The following is a 15445-nucleotide window of genomic DNA, read 5'->3' on the forward strand; positions in this document are numbered from 1 at the left end:
CCTTTTAAATATATATCCAGAAGTAGGATTGTTGGATCATATGGCAGTTCCAAATTTTTTGAAGAACATCCAAACTCTTTTCTGTAGTGGCTGTACTCATTTACATTCCTACCAATAGTATGTAAGGTCCCCTTTCTCTACATCCTGACACTATTTATCACGTTTTAATCTTTTTGATTATATCCACTCTATGAGGAGATAACATCTCACTGGGGTTTTGATTTACATTTTCCTGAGGATGAGTAATGTTGAGCATTTTTTCATATACTTGTCAATCATTTGCATATCTTCTTTTGAGAAATGTCTATTCAGATCATTTCCCTGTTTTCTTAAATTTAAATAATACAGAAAAACAGAATTATAGTGCTGGCCATATAGCCCATCATGTAGAGTGCCTGCCTCGAATGCTCGAGGCCCAGGTTCAAGTCCCCAGCACTGTTAGATTGTGGAATTAACAAACAAACCAAAAATAGAATTATACACATTAATGGTATATTATGTAATGTTTTGATATATGTATACTAAAGACTAATTTACTATTAGAGACATGTAATAAAACTTATACATCAAAAGGATAAACACACACATTCTCCTAAGAGAAGAAAAAAAGTATTACATACATCCATTTCAGATATACACTCTTCAGGTTTGTCCATAAATACTGCAGAGACTGGAACAGATGTGTTTTTGGACATCATAAATTTTAACGGAACTTCATGGAAGATTTGATTTCTTTCTCTCATTGTCATTTTCTTCTGGGGAAGTGGTGAGTTAATATAAATGACTTTAACTGGTTTGGAACCTTAAGACACAAACAAAAGAAAAGAAGTAAAGAGTATCTTGTAGTTTTATTTAAAACAAAACAAACCAGAATATATGGTAGATTACTAAACAAAGAGACACAGGGGAGAGGACTCACAAGTCTCATATATTTGCCAATCTTGGATGACAATATTTTAAAAATCCTTAAAGACAAAGAAATATGCTCTTTTTCTAACAATGTTTAAAAATAATTTCCTGGTTTTTGTGTTGTTGTGTTATTACTCAGTTCTTAAAGGAACTTGGAAAAAGTAATAAGATTTTTACCACGGAGACCTACCTTACATTTGATTCTAATTTGTAGTTCTGTTTCATTTAAAGTCTTTCATTTGTTATTTAACATTAATTTTGGAAGATATAAAAACTAAAATATGAACTAAAACAGTAGGTGGGGGATAACCCTTTGTAACAAGGAACTGATATGCAAATATTAATTTTATTGTTAAAACAGAAAATAGTAGGGCTAGGGTTGTGGCTCAGTGGTAGAGTGCATGCCTAGCATGTGTAAGTTACTGGATTCAATCCTCAGCGCCATATAAAATAATAAATAAATAAAATGAAGGTATTGTGTTCATCTACAACTGGAAAAAAAAAAAAGAAACTAGTATACCTACTTTAATTCTGATTTTTAATAATAGACAAGTAAAATAAAGTCCTGGAAATTCAATCATTTGAAGTTGAGTAATGAGGTATAGCATTCCTTCATCTCATCTAAATGAAAGATAGGAGCACTTCACCATTTCATTTATTTCTGTCCACCCTAAGTTATAATTACTTTTCTTTCACCCCTGAGCATGACTATAGGTATTGTAGACCTAATACAAAGTCATTTCTTTAGTAGCTTCATATTTGAAAAAGTTCTACTGAGCTTCAGTGTCAAATTTACATTTTCCCTAAACCACTTTTGTGTTTGACAAATGACCATCTGCGTTTAAATGGCTGAAATGGAATGGTTTCAACACCCTTGAGAGTATTATCTGACATAGCAAATAACAAACCTGCAACAGGTATAACTTGAATACACACTGGAATTTCCCACTGTTCTTTATAGCTTGGTCCATGATTATTTAATAAAGTGAATAATGATTGACTAGTTAGAGCTATTTGAGGATGATATCTTGAAACAAGCTTCTCTGCATTTGGATCTTTACTAATATCCTGAAAAAAAACATACAACTTGTTAATTGGTTATATTCATTGACAATTTGACAAAGTAACAAAAAGAAGGGAGGAAGCAACAAAGGGGACTTTAGGTCAACCAAGTTATATGTATTTTGTAAGATACAGATTAGTGAGATTCAAAGCCACCTTGCTACTTACATAGTGCATAGCTTCAGCTCTTTGTTCTGGTGTTTCAATGGAAGACATGTTATCCTTTGAGAGCTGCAACTTTGCAGGCATTGAGGGAAATACTGTTTTCACAAATTTTACATTGCCCTAAATAAATCAAAAATGAAAATATTATTGCAAAAATCCTGATGTATTTTTCCAAGTATCTTCTTTCATCATGAAAACTCTTAACTGAAATTCATCATTCTACTAAATGCAAATGTAGAAACTCTTTAAGACAAGATGTTCACTAACGTTTTTTCTTAACAACCATCACCAATTTTAATTCTTAAAGGTTCAAAAGAAGGGCTTCATGAAATTTCCCTCACACTTTAAATCCCATCCTCTCTTTTTATGAAGCACAAATCCTAATAAGGAATAATGGAACCCACATATATTTCTAATATATTAGAAATAAGGGCTTTCTGCTTATATTCAGGAACATTAAGGAAGATGGAAAGTAAGAAAAGAAAATCAAGATATAAAGTTAGTAGCAATATTTTTCAACACATAAAGTATTTGTATTCATAAACTAAGAAGAATGTGACACAGGCGGTTTTACATATTCAAAAAGTTATCTCTTTATCATTCAAAATTTAAATAATACAATAAATATGGGAAATACAGGTGATGTCTCAGACCAAAAAAGCTTATACTTTCATATGATAAACCTTACCAATACAAGAAGAGTTTTTTCTAACTTTAATCCCATCTCTATTCTGAACGGGAAGAATCCCAGTAAGCTAGTAACTTCGTGGAGGGTATAAAATTCTGGATACTTTTTTACTTGTTCAATGGAAGCTCTTAAAACTTGCTAGGAAATAAAAATTAAGAAAAATTCACACTTAAGAAAGTATGACACTTCTCTAACAATGCAACAAAAATGTTTATTTACATGTGATTATATAATTATTTATTATAAAAGTTAGCTTCATTTCATTAATTGGACTTTTAACAAATCTGCACATTGTATATTCCTTGATTAATTTCATTTTTCATAACAAATTTTTAGCCTAATTTCCTAAAATACTGATTTAATAAACCTAAAATTAGCCATCTTATTAAAATTTAAACTTAAAGACCCACATTTTCTATGCTATTTAAGAAACCATCAAATAAAACCACATGAAAATTTCAACAATGTATTTCAATAAAAGCTGTTACATGAAGATTAGAAATAAAGTTTAATATTCCAAAACAGATTCCCAAGCAGAATAAATTAATGGAAAAGTTATATTATGGGTCATTCTAATCTACAATCTACAAAAAAAAATGAACAATTATATGTCATTTAAATGATGGAGAATCCAAAGTTTTCCACATATTTTGAGTTTGAGGCAGACCACATTCATATTACTTTTATTACAGTATATTGTTATAATAGTTCTGTTATTACTGTTTACTGTTGTTAATCTCTTAGTGTACCTAATTTATATATTAAGCTTTATCATAAGTATGTACATATAGGAAAAATGTATATGTAGAGTTTGGTATTATATTCAGCTTCAGGCACCCACTGGGGTTCTTAGAACATATTCTCCATGGATGCAGGGGTACTACCATATGTAGATTAGGTCATTAAAAGAAACACGCACACATACGTGAATATACTATAGTACACAATTTTAATATGTTAATATTTCTACTATGCAGCACATGAAGAATAAAAGGCCTATATACAACTTTATATATTTGATTCTCTAAATTGAAAATACAGTTCTCTAAGCCTTTTTTTTTTTTACCTCTGTGAAGAGACGGGCATCATCAGAAAGCATATTATAATCCTGTGCACATTTCTTTGCAGAATTCTGTAAAAACTTTAGGAATTCAGCAACTTCTTCATTCACATGTTTCTTCATATCCTGATATTTAAAAAAAAAAGCAAACATGTCTTGGAATAAAAAGTTTCATTAAAATGCAGTTCCTTCTCAATCACTGCTCTAATAATTTGAACTTAAGGAACAACTAAAGTATCAAATCCAAAGTAGAAACCACAAATAAAAGTTAATATAAGCTCTAGGGATGGCTTGCAGCTCAGTGGTAGAGCATAGGCTTATTAGAATATGTGAAGCTCTGGGTTCAATCCCCAGCAAAAACCAACCAACCAACCAACCAACCACAAAGAACAACAAAACCAACAAAAAACAACCCCCCCACCAAAAAAAAACAAACAAACCAAGAAATCCCCAAAACTTAAACTCCACAAAAACAGAAAAGCCAATAACTGATACTATGATACATGCTTAGGAATTAACTTATTCTATATACTAAATATTAAAAAAGATAAACATCCCTATAGAAAAATGAGCAAACAATATGAATATGCAAGATGCAAAAGAAGAAATAAAAATGGTTTAAAGACACATAGAAAAAACATACTTTCATTAGTAATCAATGTAAATTAAATTAAGGTAAAACAAGAAATCACCATTTTATCCACATCCAATTAGAGGCAAAAGAAGGCAATGTACAGTAATAATGAAGATACAGTTTTTAAAAATTTTTTTCATACAATACTTGTACAAATAAACTGGCTTAAACTTTTTGCAGAAAAATTTACCCACGTGCAAATGCAGATCAAAACTTTGATAACATGCATCATCTTTGATCTGACAATTTTATTGTAAAATTTCATCTTAAGGAAGCAATCACAGATAAGAACAGAGTTTGCTAAAAAAATGTTCAACATAGCATCACGTATATAACTGAGAATCTGGAAACTATTTAAAATGATAATTGAGTAATATTTAAAACTAACAATAAAGTGTATAAAGTTCTATTGTTGGAACTTAAGAGAGAGACGTGCTCAGAACTATAGTAAAATGCCTGAACTATATAATAGGACCAACAAAAGATTTAAGGCACCAATGCTGTCAAGTAAACATCTTACTTTTCCACTTTTATAAATATGACCGTACCTAAAATAATAGAAAATTAAAATAAAAATATTTCCTGATTTGTATTTTTTTTTTTTTTTTTTTGCTGAATCTGAAGAATAGAATACATACCAAATACTGCAAGTATTCATTTTTATTTATTCCAATAGCTTTGGAATTTGCAGGAATCTTTGCATATTTAACCAACAAGTCCACATAACTTCTTTGCTCTCTCTGTGAGAAACGAGAGAAACGAGGATAAGGAACTCTTGGTTTTGGGAGAAGAACCATTCCAACTGTGGTTTTAACTTTTTCCTCTGCTTGAGTTGCTGAACTAACTGCCGGCTCATTTTCTACAGAACTTGCTGAGGCATTCAAATTTTCCCCTATACGTCTGGAAAAAAAAATACAATTTACAAATATGTGCTTTTCAAGTGAAGATTACTATCATGGGATTTCATGATTCTCAATCACAAGGGAGAATATAGCATGATTAACAGAGTAAATTCTGGATTATTATCTATCTCTGACACCTGCATTTTGATGTTCAGTCATTTAGTACAGATTAAGTATTTTGCAGGAATGACTCACACTGCACACTTACCTTCAACTACCTGATGAAGAGGAAGAGACATACTTATTACACTATTCAATTTGGAAGTTTTATCCCTTTTTTTGAAAAGGGAAAAATCATTTTTGCCCATTACATTTGTGTTTATATTTTAGTACAATGCTAGTTCTTTTTTAATGCTTAAATTCTCCAGTAATATATATAAATAATATTATATATATATTAGTTAATATGATGATCAAAAACTACTAAGAGCAGTAAAAAAATAGGGTCACAAACTTGAAATTAGTGAATTTTTGAAGTTTTAAATTCTCTGATTTCCTCTCTTATCTCGAAATCTAAAAAGAGCCAGGTGTAGTGGCATACACCTGTTATCCCAGCAACTTGGGAGGCTGAGGTAGGAGGACAGAAAGTTTGAATCTAGACCCAGTGACTTAGGGAAACGCTGAGCAATTTAGCAAGACTAGATAAAGCACCCCTTAGTTCACTCCAAAAAATTAATTAATTAATTAATTAGGAAATTCCACAACTATAAGTCATACTCTAAGGAAGCAGTAGTGGTTTTACAGAAGTTGTATAATCATTTATCAGTCTTGTACAAGTCTAAGTCCATGGAACTGTCTCTATGCTTTTTATGATGAAAAAGAAAAATCCTAGCATAATGTAATGAAAAATACTAGAAGAAAAAGTAGTGAATAGCTAGAGAATCTGTGACCAGATTTATTTATAAAGTTCTACCCTCAATATTTAAAGAAGTCACCATACCACCTCAATTAAGGTATATGGCTACGAATTTCTTATCTTGTTTATAACTTGCCTTTATTCTTGCTACTCAGTTATTGCAATCAACATTTTCAAGAAGAGAATTTACAACTCCACCAAAACCTTTCATTTCTTGGTCTCTGTAACTCTAATTTCCACTGTTTTTATGACTTAGCTCCCAATGAAACAATAATCCACAGAGGAAGTAAAACTAATGAGAAATATGGATGTCTACTGATTCATTCTTCTTTCCACTTGTTATTATTTATTAATATTCACATGTACAAGCCTATGCTAGATACTGGAAATACAATGAACACCAAATACAGTCCAATCTCTGCTCTTTAGAGCATAAAAATCGAGTGGATTAGGCAAATGAATGCAGAAGAAAGGCAAATATGTACACCAATACAAACTGACTTGGATCCTAGGTTTCCAAGCTGAAAATCTCAAATAGGGGCCTGAGAAGAATTCTAAAGATGTAATAATCAGGGATTAAGAGGGAGAAAGGGAAGGGAAAAGAAATATACAGAACAGGGGTTCTCAAGGGTACAGATGAGTTACCATAAAAGAGAGGGGAGGTCTAAAGGCATGTAGAGGTGAAGGCATGTAGAATATTAGATGCCTACGATGTGTGAAACTGTCCTGCACAGCTTTTAAAGTGTTATCCCAACACTACATTCTCTTACCGTTCTTTTGTGATATAATTAACCTAACTTCTCTTAAATACCTGATTCTCTGTTTTTGCTTTGAACCCAAGGGTCACACATGTTAAACATATTGTCCATCACTGAACTACCCCAGCCCTCCCAACCTTATTCATTTTTAATTGTTGTATCTCATTATATCATTATATCTTCTGGCATAGTGATTTCAATACAATATACCTATTCAAATACACATTATAATGTAAATAATGTTCCTTTCATTTTACATTTATGCTCTTTGGATATACTGTTTTTAAAAATTATGTCTGGTAATTATTAGCTATTCATTTCACTTCAGGCTGGTAACAGAGGTATCTTATTTCTTACATATATTTGTTATAAAATGTGAGAGTTATTATGCACAATTATAATGCACCAATAAAAAAAAGTGGGAGGGCTTTGACCTGATCAGGTTGAGAATCGTTAATTTAGATCTGTGTCTAGAAAGAATCAGTTAACCCCCATCCAAAAGCAGCACTGATTTGTTTAGAACAACTTTATAATACTAGAATAAATATGGTAAAAATTCCAAAACTTGAAAATAATATTTGCAAAAAAGATTTAGGTCCCCCAAAATAAAGCAAAAATTCAAAAGCACTCTCTTAGAGCCAACTATGAATAAAAAATAATCAAAGGCATTGATTTGTTAATGGGGAAAAATTTTCAGAAAATAAAATTAGGATGCTCAGGTTGGCTCTGAAAACAATACAGGTGAAAGAAGACATACTTAGTTACTAAAGTTTCTCCAATAACTGTACAAAAATAAGCACATTTTAGGTTAACAAAATGAATATTAACTGCTGATCTTGGGAGAAATGTATTACAGCAAATTGATTTCTCACTAGAAAATGTCTTGAGAGCTATTCAAACTTAACAGTATTGTGTCCGCAACTCTTAACAATACTGCTTCACAGCTGTCTCTCTGAATATGAGAACATGTCTGTCCTTGTGGCACAAACTGGCAAATTTAATTAAGCTGCTGCAGCAACAAGATGCTGACTCAGATACGCCAGAGTAGGAATGTCAAGAAATTCTAGCAGTTTAAATTGGCTACATTCAGCAAAGAATGAAATGGCAGCACATCAAGATCATCTCCAAGTGCAGTGCTGTCAAAATCTTCATCAGAGTGCAAACCAAAAACATCTGATAGGGTTTCTCTATCCACATTTACAACATTATATTTTATTTCACTTGATAGTTTGAAGCTTCCTCCCTTTATTTTGTCAACTACCTATTCTCCTTTTTACTTAACATGTCAATGGGAAAAAAAGGGAAAACTCCAAACTATTAGTTTCCTGTACTTTTATCTATTGATTTGGCAGCTTCTTTAAAAGTAGCATTTTGAAATGGTGCTTTTGGTCTCCACCTCATGTCTACCTGTATCTTCTGTGTTTGATTTACTTTTTACATTGAAAGAGTTAAAACTTCCATTTTTTTTCTATTTAAAGTTATTTTCCTCCTGTTTGGTTCAAAACTCAGTTATAAATATCTATAAACAGAATATTTAATTTTTTACATAAAGGTCAATGTTTTTAATGATTATTTCTACATGAATGGCTCACAGAACATTTCAATTTTCTGATTTATTCTTAGGTAAACTCTCCAAATATTCTATAATGAACAGAATTTGTGATGTTTCATATAAAAATAACACTGTTAACTTTTTAATATCATTCACATGTAAAACACTATTTCAGTAGTCTTTTTACTTATAAACTATGGTGCAAAAATGAAAAAAAGAGCTTTTATGTTAAAATTTAGAGTAAAAAGCCTTTTGTAGAAGGGTTGAATAAAAATTTCCTATTTTTGAAAGTAGCAATAATAAGGGTATCAATATTTTTCTAACTGTTAGCACAAAAAATACAAAATCAGGAACAATAAAAATTTTATTTCTTTCTGGTATTTCCACCAAGAAAGCAGTTGAGCAAAAGCTCAAAATCCATTCCTTACTGTAGTAATATTTGATAAAACTTAAGGCTAGGAAAAAAGTCTAGAAATACATATCAATGCCTTGTGTCTTTTTTTAATACTAGAAAGTAAATTATTCTAATGAATAATTTTGTACTGCATAAAAATCTAAAGAAAAGCAAGTATATTCTAAGGAGAAAAAAAAAAAAAAAGATTGTTAGGCGTTTGGAACATTCAATTGCCAGCAAAATGTCCTTTCCTTTATACAGAGTTGGGCTACATAACCTATACCTAAGATATGGTGAACAAAACTGGACGTGAAAAGAACTGTTAAATTAAGAAGCAGGGGCAGGATTATGAAGATTAGTAGAAGATTTTAGTCTAAAATGATGAAGGCTGAGATAAAAGTTTAAAAAATGGTATGGTTATTAATTTTTTTTTTTTTTTTTTGGTACCAGGGATTGAACCCAGGGGTCCTTAGCCACTAATCCATATCTCCAGCCTTTTTTATTTTTTATTTTGAGATAGGTTCTCACTAGGTTGCTTAGGACCTCTCTAAGTTGCTGAGGCTGGCTTTGAAGATCTTCCTGCCTCAGCCTCTTGAGCTACTAGGATTACAGGAGTGTGCCACCATGCCCAGCTGAAGATTGTTAATGAAAGGTAAAGATACATCTTTTCTAAATCTAAGACACTAGAATTTGACAGGCATTCTTTGATTCAAATAAACACTGGCAATTCTTCATTTAATTGATGTTTATGAAATCAGTTATTTCTAAGAAACGATGCAAGCTGAATCACAATTTTTAAAAACATTCATAGATACACATGCATAAGGGGGTCTATTTTCTTAACTTACTAAAGCTTAAATTAGGAAAGACATTTAAAAAGTCTTTTTTTTTTTTTTTTTTTTCAGTGCTACTAGAGATTGAATCCAGAGGTGCGCTATTGAGCTTCATCTGCAGCTGCAGTCCTTTCTTAATTTTTTTTTTTTTTTTTTTTTTTTGCGGGGTGGGTACCAGGGTTTGAACTCAGGGACATTCAACCACTGAACCACATCCCCAGCCCTATTTTGTATTTTATTTAGAGACAGGTCTCACTGAGTTGCTTATCACCTCACTTTTGCTGAGGCTTTGAACTCACGATCCTCTTGCCTCAGCCTCCTAAGTTGCTGGGATTATAGGAAAATTCTTTTCTTGAGACAGAGTTTTGCTGAACTTTGGAGGCTTGCCTTGACTTGCAATCCTTCTGCCTCAGACTCCTGACAAGTCAGGCATGTGCCACTACACCTGGCTATGAATGTTTTTAATAGTAATTTGGCAATATACATTAAAATAAATGTATATATACCCTCTACTTTCTACTACATAAAGTATGTTCCCCTTGTGTACAAAAAGGACAGATATATTAATTTTTGTATGTATTACAATATGCATATACCTATTATAAGCTAAGTCAATCCCACAGATACATCACTGATCTTAAGAGGTTCAGATTCAAAAGGCTGAGTTGAGAGTACAAAATCAGTCTTTCTTAAAAATTTAAGTGTCTTATATCAGCCACTACGAGAAGTCTGGAGATGAGAATAGCAAAATATTCTGAAAAATGCCACAGTAACCAAAATATTAGGAAAAAGCTAGGAGAGTGAGGAAGCTCTAGAGTAAAGAGTTCACTGATGCCTGTGAGAGAAGCAGTTTAGTAGAGTAGTAAGAGTGGACACCAGATTAGAGTGCAACATTCAGTAGAAAACAAGTGAGTGGAATTTGCAGTGAATAAAAGAGCTTAAAAAAAAAAAAAAAAACATGGTTTTTAATGCATTCTGTCAATCTGCCTTTTGAGTGGGAAGCTTAATTCAGGCAAAGTAGTTGTTGACAGGGAAGAACTCACTATTTTGCTAATCATTTTCTCTGTCTTAAAGCTTTTTTGTTCCTCATTTCTTTCCAGTAAGTCTAAGAACAAATGAGGGAAGAGTAAGAAAATAGCTAGGAGGGCATGTGGAGTTCAGGGATTATTTTAAACAGGAAAAACTTGAGCACACTCATATACTGATTGAGATAATTGAAAACGAGAGAGAACAAAGATATAGGAAAAAGAAGGGATAATTGACAGAAAGAATACTGAGAAGCCAGGAAAATATGGAGAGATATGCTTAGACCATTATAAAAGGAAAAAGGATAAAAATAAATGCTGAACTCCCTGTAGGGGAGCTCCCTAATTCTGCATCTGCTGGTTTTCAGATTAATCCACAACAGAGTAGAAACAGTCAATCAAAAAGAAAAGAAGGCAAGTGAACAGTAAGAAGTGAAAGTTACTACTGAGTAGTGATTTTCATACTATAGAAGAAAAAAAATCTTTGACAATTTGGTACTTATCTGTTAAACTCTAAAATGTATTTACTGTTTGACTAAACAATTCTGTGAATTTATCTTACAGAAATAATTGCAAAAAAAAGTCACCAATATATTGTCTGTAATTACAAAAAAGAGGAATATAACATTTTACAACATAGGACTAGCTAAATGAATTAGAAGTACATCTGTATAACAAAGCAATACGCAACCATTAAGACTAGGAAAAAAAGATTAAGCTTGCTCTCTCTATATATAGGAACATGAAAAGAAATATAAAATAGTGATGTCATACTGACTTTTTCTGTTCTATGATGAAATACTCATTTCAATGAGAAAAGCAAACTGTAAAATAATTTTAATAGTTTTAAAGCAGAATTTTACAGTATTTATAGTATGATCACATTTTCTGTGTGTGTATAAAAATATGTTAATGTATGAAGATAGGTTAAACCTAAAGCATTAACAGTAGTTTTCTTCTATTTTCTATATTTTACATTCTATATTTTGAATAATAGTTATAAAATTTCAAATATCAGAAAAACAATTAAATATGAAAATAATCAAATATTACCTGTTAGATAAAACACACAGTTCTTTTAAACTTGGAGCCAAGGAATGGTCTTTATAATTTTCTCGAGAGAAAAATGTTTTATGGCCGTTTTTGGGGGAAACATCCCTGGAAATAAAGTAATTTACTTTCATTTGACAATTCAAAATCTCATGTTAGATAAAGAAACATAATAGTATAATTCTAATTTCTGACTATATGCCCTCTATCCAAAACCAGACAATCACTTCTTTTTTTTTTTTTTTTGACAATCACTTCTTAATTTTTAATTTCATATACCAGATCTGTGAGCTTAGCTGTTTTACTTTTCAGACACCTTAAACTCAGGTTGATTATGAAATTCTATAGCTCCAACCATCAACCTTTCTTTTTCTGTAGTACCCAATTAAATACATGTCAGAGGTTTGAGAACTAAAGATAGAACAGAATGAAGTACAATCAAGAGTCTGTCATGGGGAGGACTCATATCTGGCTGTGAGGTATAACATTAAGATGCTCAGTTACTGAAAAGAAAATGCTTCTCTTTGTTTCATACACTACTGTAACAGGCCAAAAAACCAAATATTCTACCTATTTCTCTTAAACGGGCAAATGGGATAAATGGTGTGCCTTTGCTAAAATCATATATGGTGATATATGGTTTTTCATAACATCATAATTAATTGAAGCTAAAAAAAACCCAATGCTTTCCAGATAGTAAGCATTCCCCAAAATGATGGCTGAGTGAAGAAATTAAAAAACTGAAAACGCCAAGAATCATTAATGCAGGTAATACAACGATTACTAGGATTCTGTGAGAAAGGACAGTTCCAAAGGCTATATAATACTGTGCAAAGGCTCTAAACCACAACTGGTTTCACAATATCAAATGTATATACGAACAACTGCACATCATCTAAATGCTTACTTTATAGTAACATCAAGGAACACAAATGTGCATGCCACTTAAAACCTACAACAAAACACTCCAATCAAATGCAACTTCTAGTCTCATTTTCAAATGGGAAATCCTAGCATATACAGTTCATGTTCATCTTTTACTGTTTTTAAAGGTATTTATCAAAAGAAAGAAAAACAAAAACTATGATAAAGGTATTAATAGTAAAATTAGAATTTCTTATTTGGTCTGGGCCATGGTAAAGTTTCTTATTACTCTGGCATGATAATATTTCCATAACATCTCATTAAATTCTAAGGTTTCCTCATATCATTCTATAACAACGTCAAGGACCCTCAGGAATTACAGGCTCCTTTGGGGATGTGAACAATGTTAACTACTGAACATATTGACTTAAAAGTTCTTTAAAAGTGTTTGTAATCTCTTTGTGACTTTTGTATCCTACTTTGCTGGCTTAGCAAATGTGTGTTAAAATGAAATAAGGCAGTAATGTAGTATTGCAATATAATAGTTATATAAAACCACTATATATGTTAGACACCTACAAACCATATTACTTAACTGGGTTCTCTATTAGCAAAGTTCTCACACATTTCTAAAATACAGAATACAGTCTGCATTTATATCTTCTGAGATAGAATCTACTATAACAAAAGGAAGAGTGTCTATTCTTAAAGAGGGTTTTTTTAAATTATTATTTGTATGTAAATGGACAAAGTTTTTAGAAATAAGAAATTCCAGGATCTCTCCTTCACGAGACACCACAATAAAGACAAGATGGAATTTTATCTAACAAAAATTTGAGTGCTCAATTGTCACTAGGAGTGGAAGTGCAGTTACTGGATCTAGTACATGAAGATGAGAACGGAATAAATTCTGAGATTCTGATCTTTTATCTTCTATTTCTTCCAAATCTCTTCAGGTTAAAAACCCTCCTTTCCCATGTCAACCACCAGCAGCACTTTGCTGCTATTCAGTTGATTAGGTAGAGTGAGAACTCACCAGTTTAGCCTTGGTTCACTCATGGTCATGCTGGAGCTCATCTTCCTAGATGTCTGCTTCACTCTAGCCCACAATTTGGCAGGTGGGCTGTGAGATTTTAAATGGGTAGTATCCCTCCAGATTCTACACTCAGCGAAGGAAAAACAAAAGGTCAAAATCAAAAGCAAGGGATTGGCTAAAGCCCAGCTGCTGTTTACTAGGGTTGGAAAGAACCTCTGCTTAACATCTACCCTCAATTGACTGAGGCACCTAGAACAGACAAGTGAACTTTGCATCAGAGCAGCAATGATGTTGTACAAGTCCTTTTCCATTTAACTTAACGCCAGGAGGGTCAGTCTTAGGGTACTAAGGAAAAACAGAATGGTGTTCTCACTGCTTACATTCTAGATCATTTCATGGAAGGGAGGTGTAGGTCTTAGCTCTGCCTAATTCCCTTACTGCCAAAATAAGTCTTGCTTCCATTTCCCCAATCACATACTGTTATGGGGCATATTCTGGCAAATGCATGGCAAAAGCTGCCTAGTTATCAAGAAATTTGGATCTTTCAAAGAAAACCTTACATTCGATGAAATTCAGGTTCGGGCAACTTAAGTGACAATTCAGAGGATCACTCACAGGTACTATCAGGACGAAATAGCTGGCCTGACCTCTCCATGTTACCACAGGTAGCCTGATAAAGTGGCACAGGAAGTAAAAGTCAAATTTAGGAATCTGTATCTTGGCACCTGATGGGCCTGACCAGCTCCCATTTAATCCACCCTTCATACTTAGACCAGGGTGGGGCTGGGGAGGATGTGCCGATGGGGAGGTATGCCTGAGAGAAAGGAGCGCGCAGAAAGAAAAGCAAGTTTTAGGAAAGCAGATAATGGGGTGGGCAGAGCCGGGGAAGAAGCCGCGCCAGAACGGGGAGCTGAGAGCCCAGGGCCGCCATGTTCCCTCCTCCCGACCCCCGGGAGCGCTCCCGGGGCCCTCCCTGAGGCTCCTGGGCTGCAAAGCAGACTTTCCGCCCACCTCACTGTCCGCGGCTGTCGGGCCGGCGCGGCCCCCACGCCACACACGCTCCGCCCCACTCCGCACACTCACGCGCGTCCTGAGAAGGCTAATTTAAAGGACGTGGCCGCGCAGAGACGGTCCTGCGTGATGACGACACCCGAGACGCAGTGGGTGGGGCCTGCGCGTCTAAGGGGCGCGGCTCACCTCCAGGCGTGTGGCTGGTGGTCCTGGCAGCAAAACCCCTGGTTCCAGAAGGGCAGAGGGGCCTGGGACCGTGCGTTATTCTAGAGAATCCTGACCTGTTTCGTTTAGGCTGGGCGCGGGGGAAGATGTCCTGATAAATTGGAAAGAGGACAGGCAACAAGTACAGTACTGGGAAGACCCACAAAGACTTGATTGTGACCTTAGGCAAGTTCTTAATTTCCCTAACCCTGATTGCCCATCTGTAAAATGAAGAGGATATTACGCACTTCATAGGGTTTTGGAGTACCTAAAGGAAACAAGGTATGAAGTTGTGCTCAGCACAGTACTTGACACAAAGTAGGGCCTGGTTACAAGCAATTTCTCCTCCATTCCATTCCCTGTCCCATTTTGATGTAAGTTTCCTATAATGGTCACATGTGGTTCCCACGCTACCTTTGTTCTCATGCGTTATGAAAGACTC

General features: G+C 33.6%; 1 protein-coding gene across 6 annotated transcripts in view; it reads right to left on the bottom strand.

The window, feature by feature from the left end:
- ICE2 (interactor of little elongation complex ELL subunit 2) overlaps window positions 1-14894 on the bottom strand; it is a 61021-nt gene extending 46127 nt beyond the window's left edge. The window contains exons 1-9 of one of the 6 annotated variants that reach the window (XM_079125943.1): window positions 14872-14894; window positions 13789-13911; window positions 11892-11996; window positions 5157-5418; window positions 3891-4010; window positions 2825-2962; window positions 2140-2256; window positions 1818-1977; window positions 621-802 (exon numbers count right to left, since the gene is read on the bottom strand). In XM_079125943.1, coding sequence (XP_078982069.1) covers window positions 621-802; window positions 1818-1977; window positions 2140-2256; window positions 2825-2962; window positions 3891-4010; window positions 5157-5418; window positions 11892-11996; window positions 13789-13829 — 1125 coding nt within the window. In that variant the 5' untranslated portion in view covers window positions 13830-13911; window positions 14872-14894. Of the gene's footprint in view, window positions 1-620; window positions 803-1817; window positions 1978-2139; window positions 2257-2824; window positions 2963-3890; window positions 4011-5156; window positions 5419-10856; window positions 10919-11891; window positions 11997-13788; window positions 14833-14871 lie in introns of those variants that run through there. The other 5 variants (XM_079125942.1, XM_079125945.1, XM_079125944.1 and 2 more) reach the window with 5 other exon arrangements.
- Window positions 14895-15445: the final 551 nt, after the last annotated feature.

Source organism: Sciurus vulgaris, assembly GCF_902686455.1.
Source record: "Sciurus vulgaris genome assembly, chromosome: 2".
Lineage (NCBI taxonomy): Eukaryota > Metazoa > Chordata > Mammalia > Rodentia > Sciuridae > Sciurus > Sciurus vulgaris.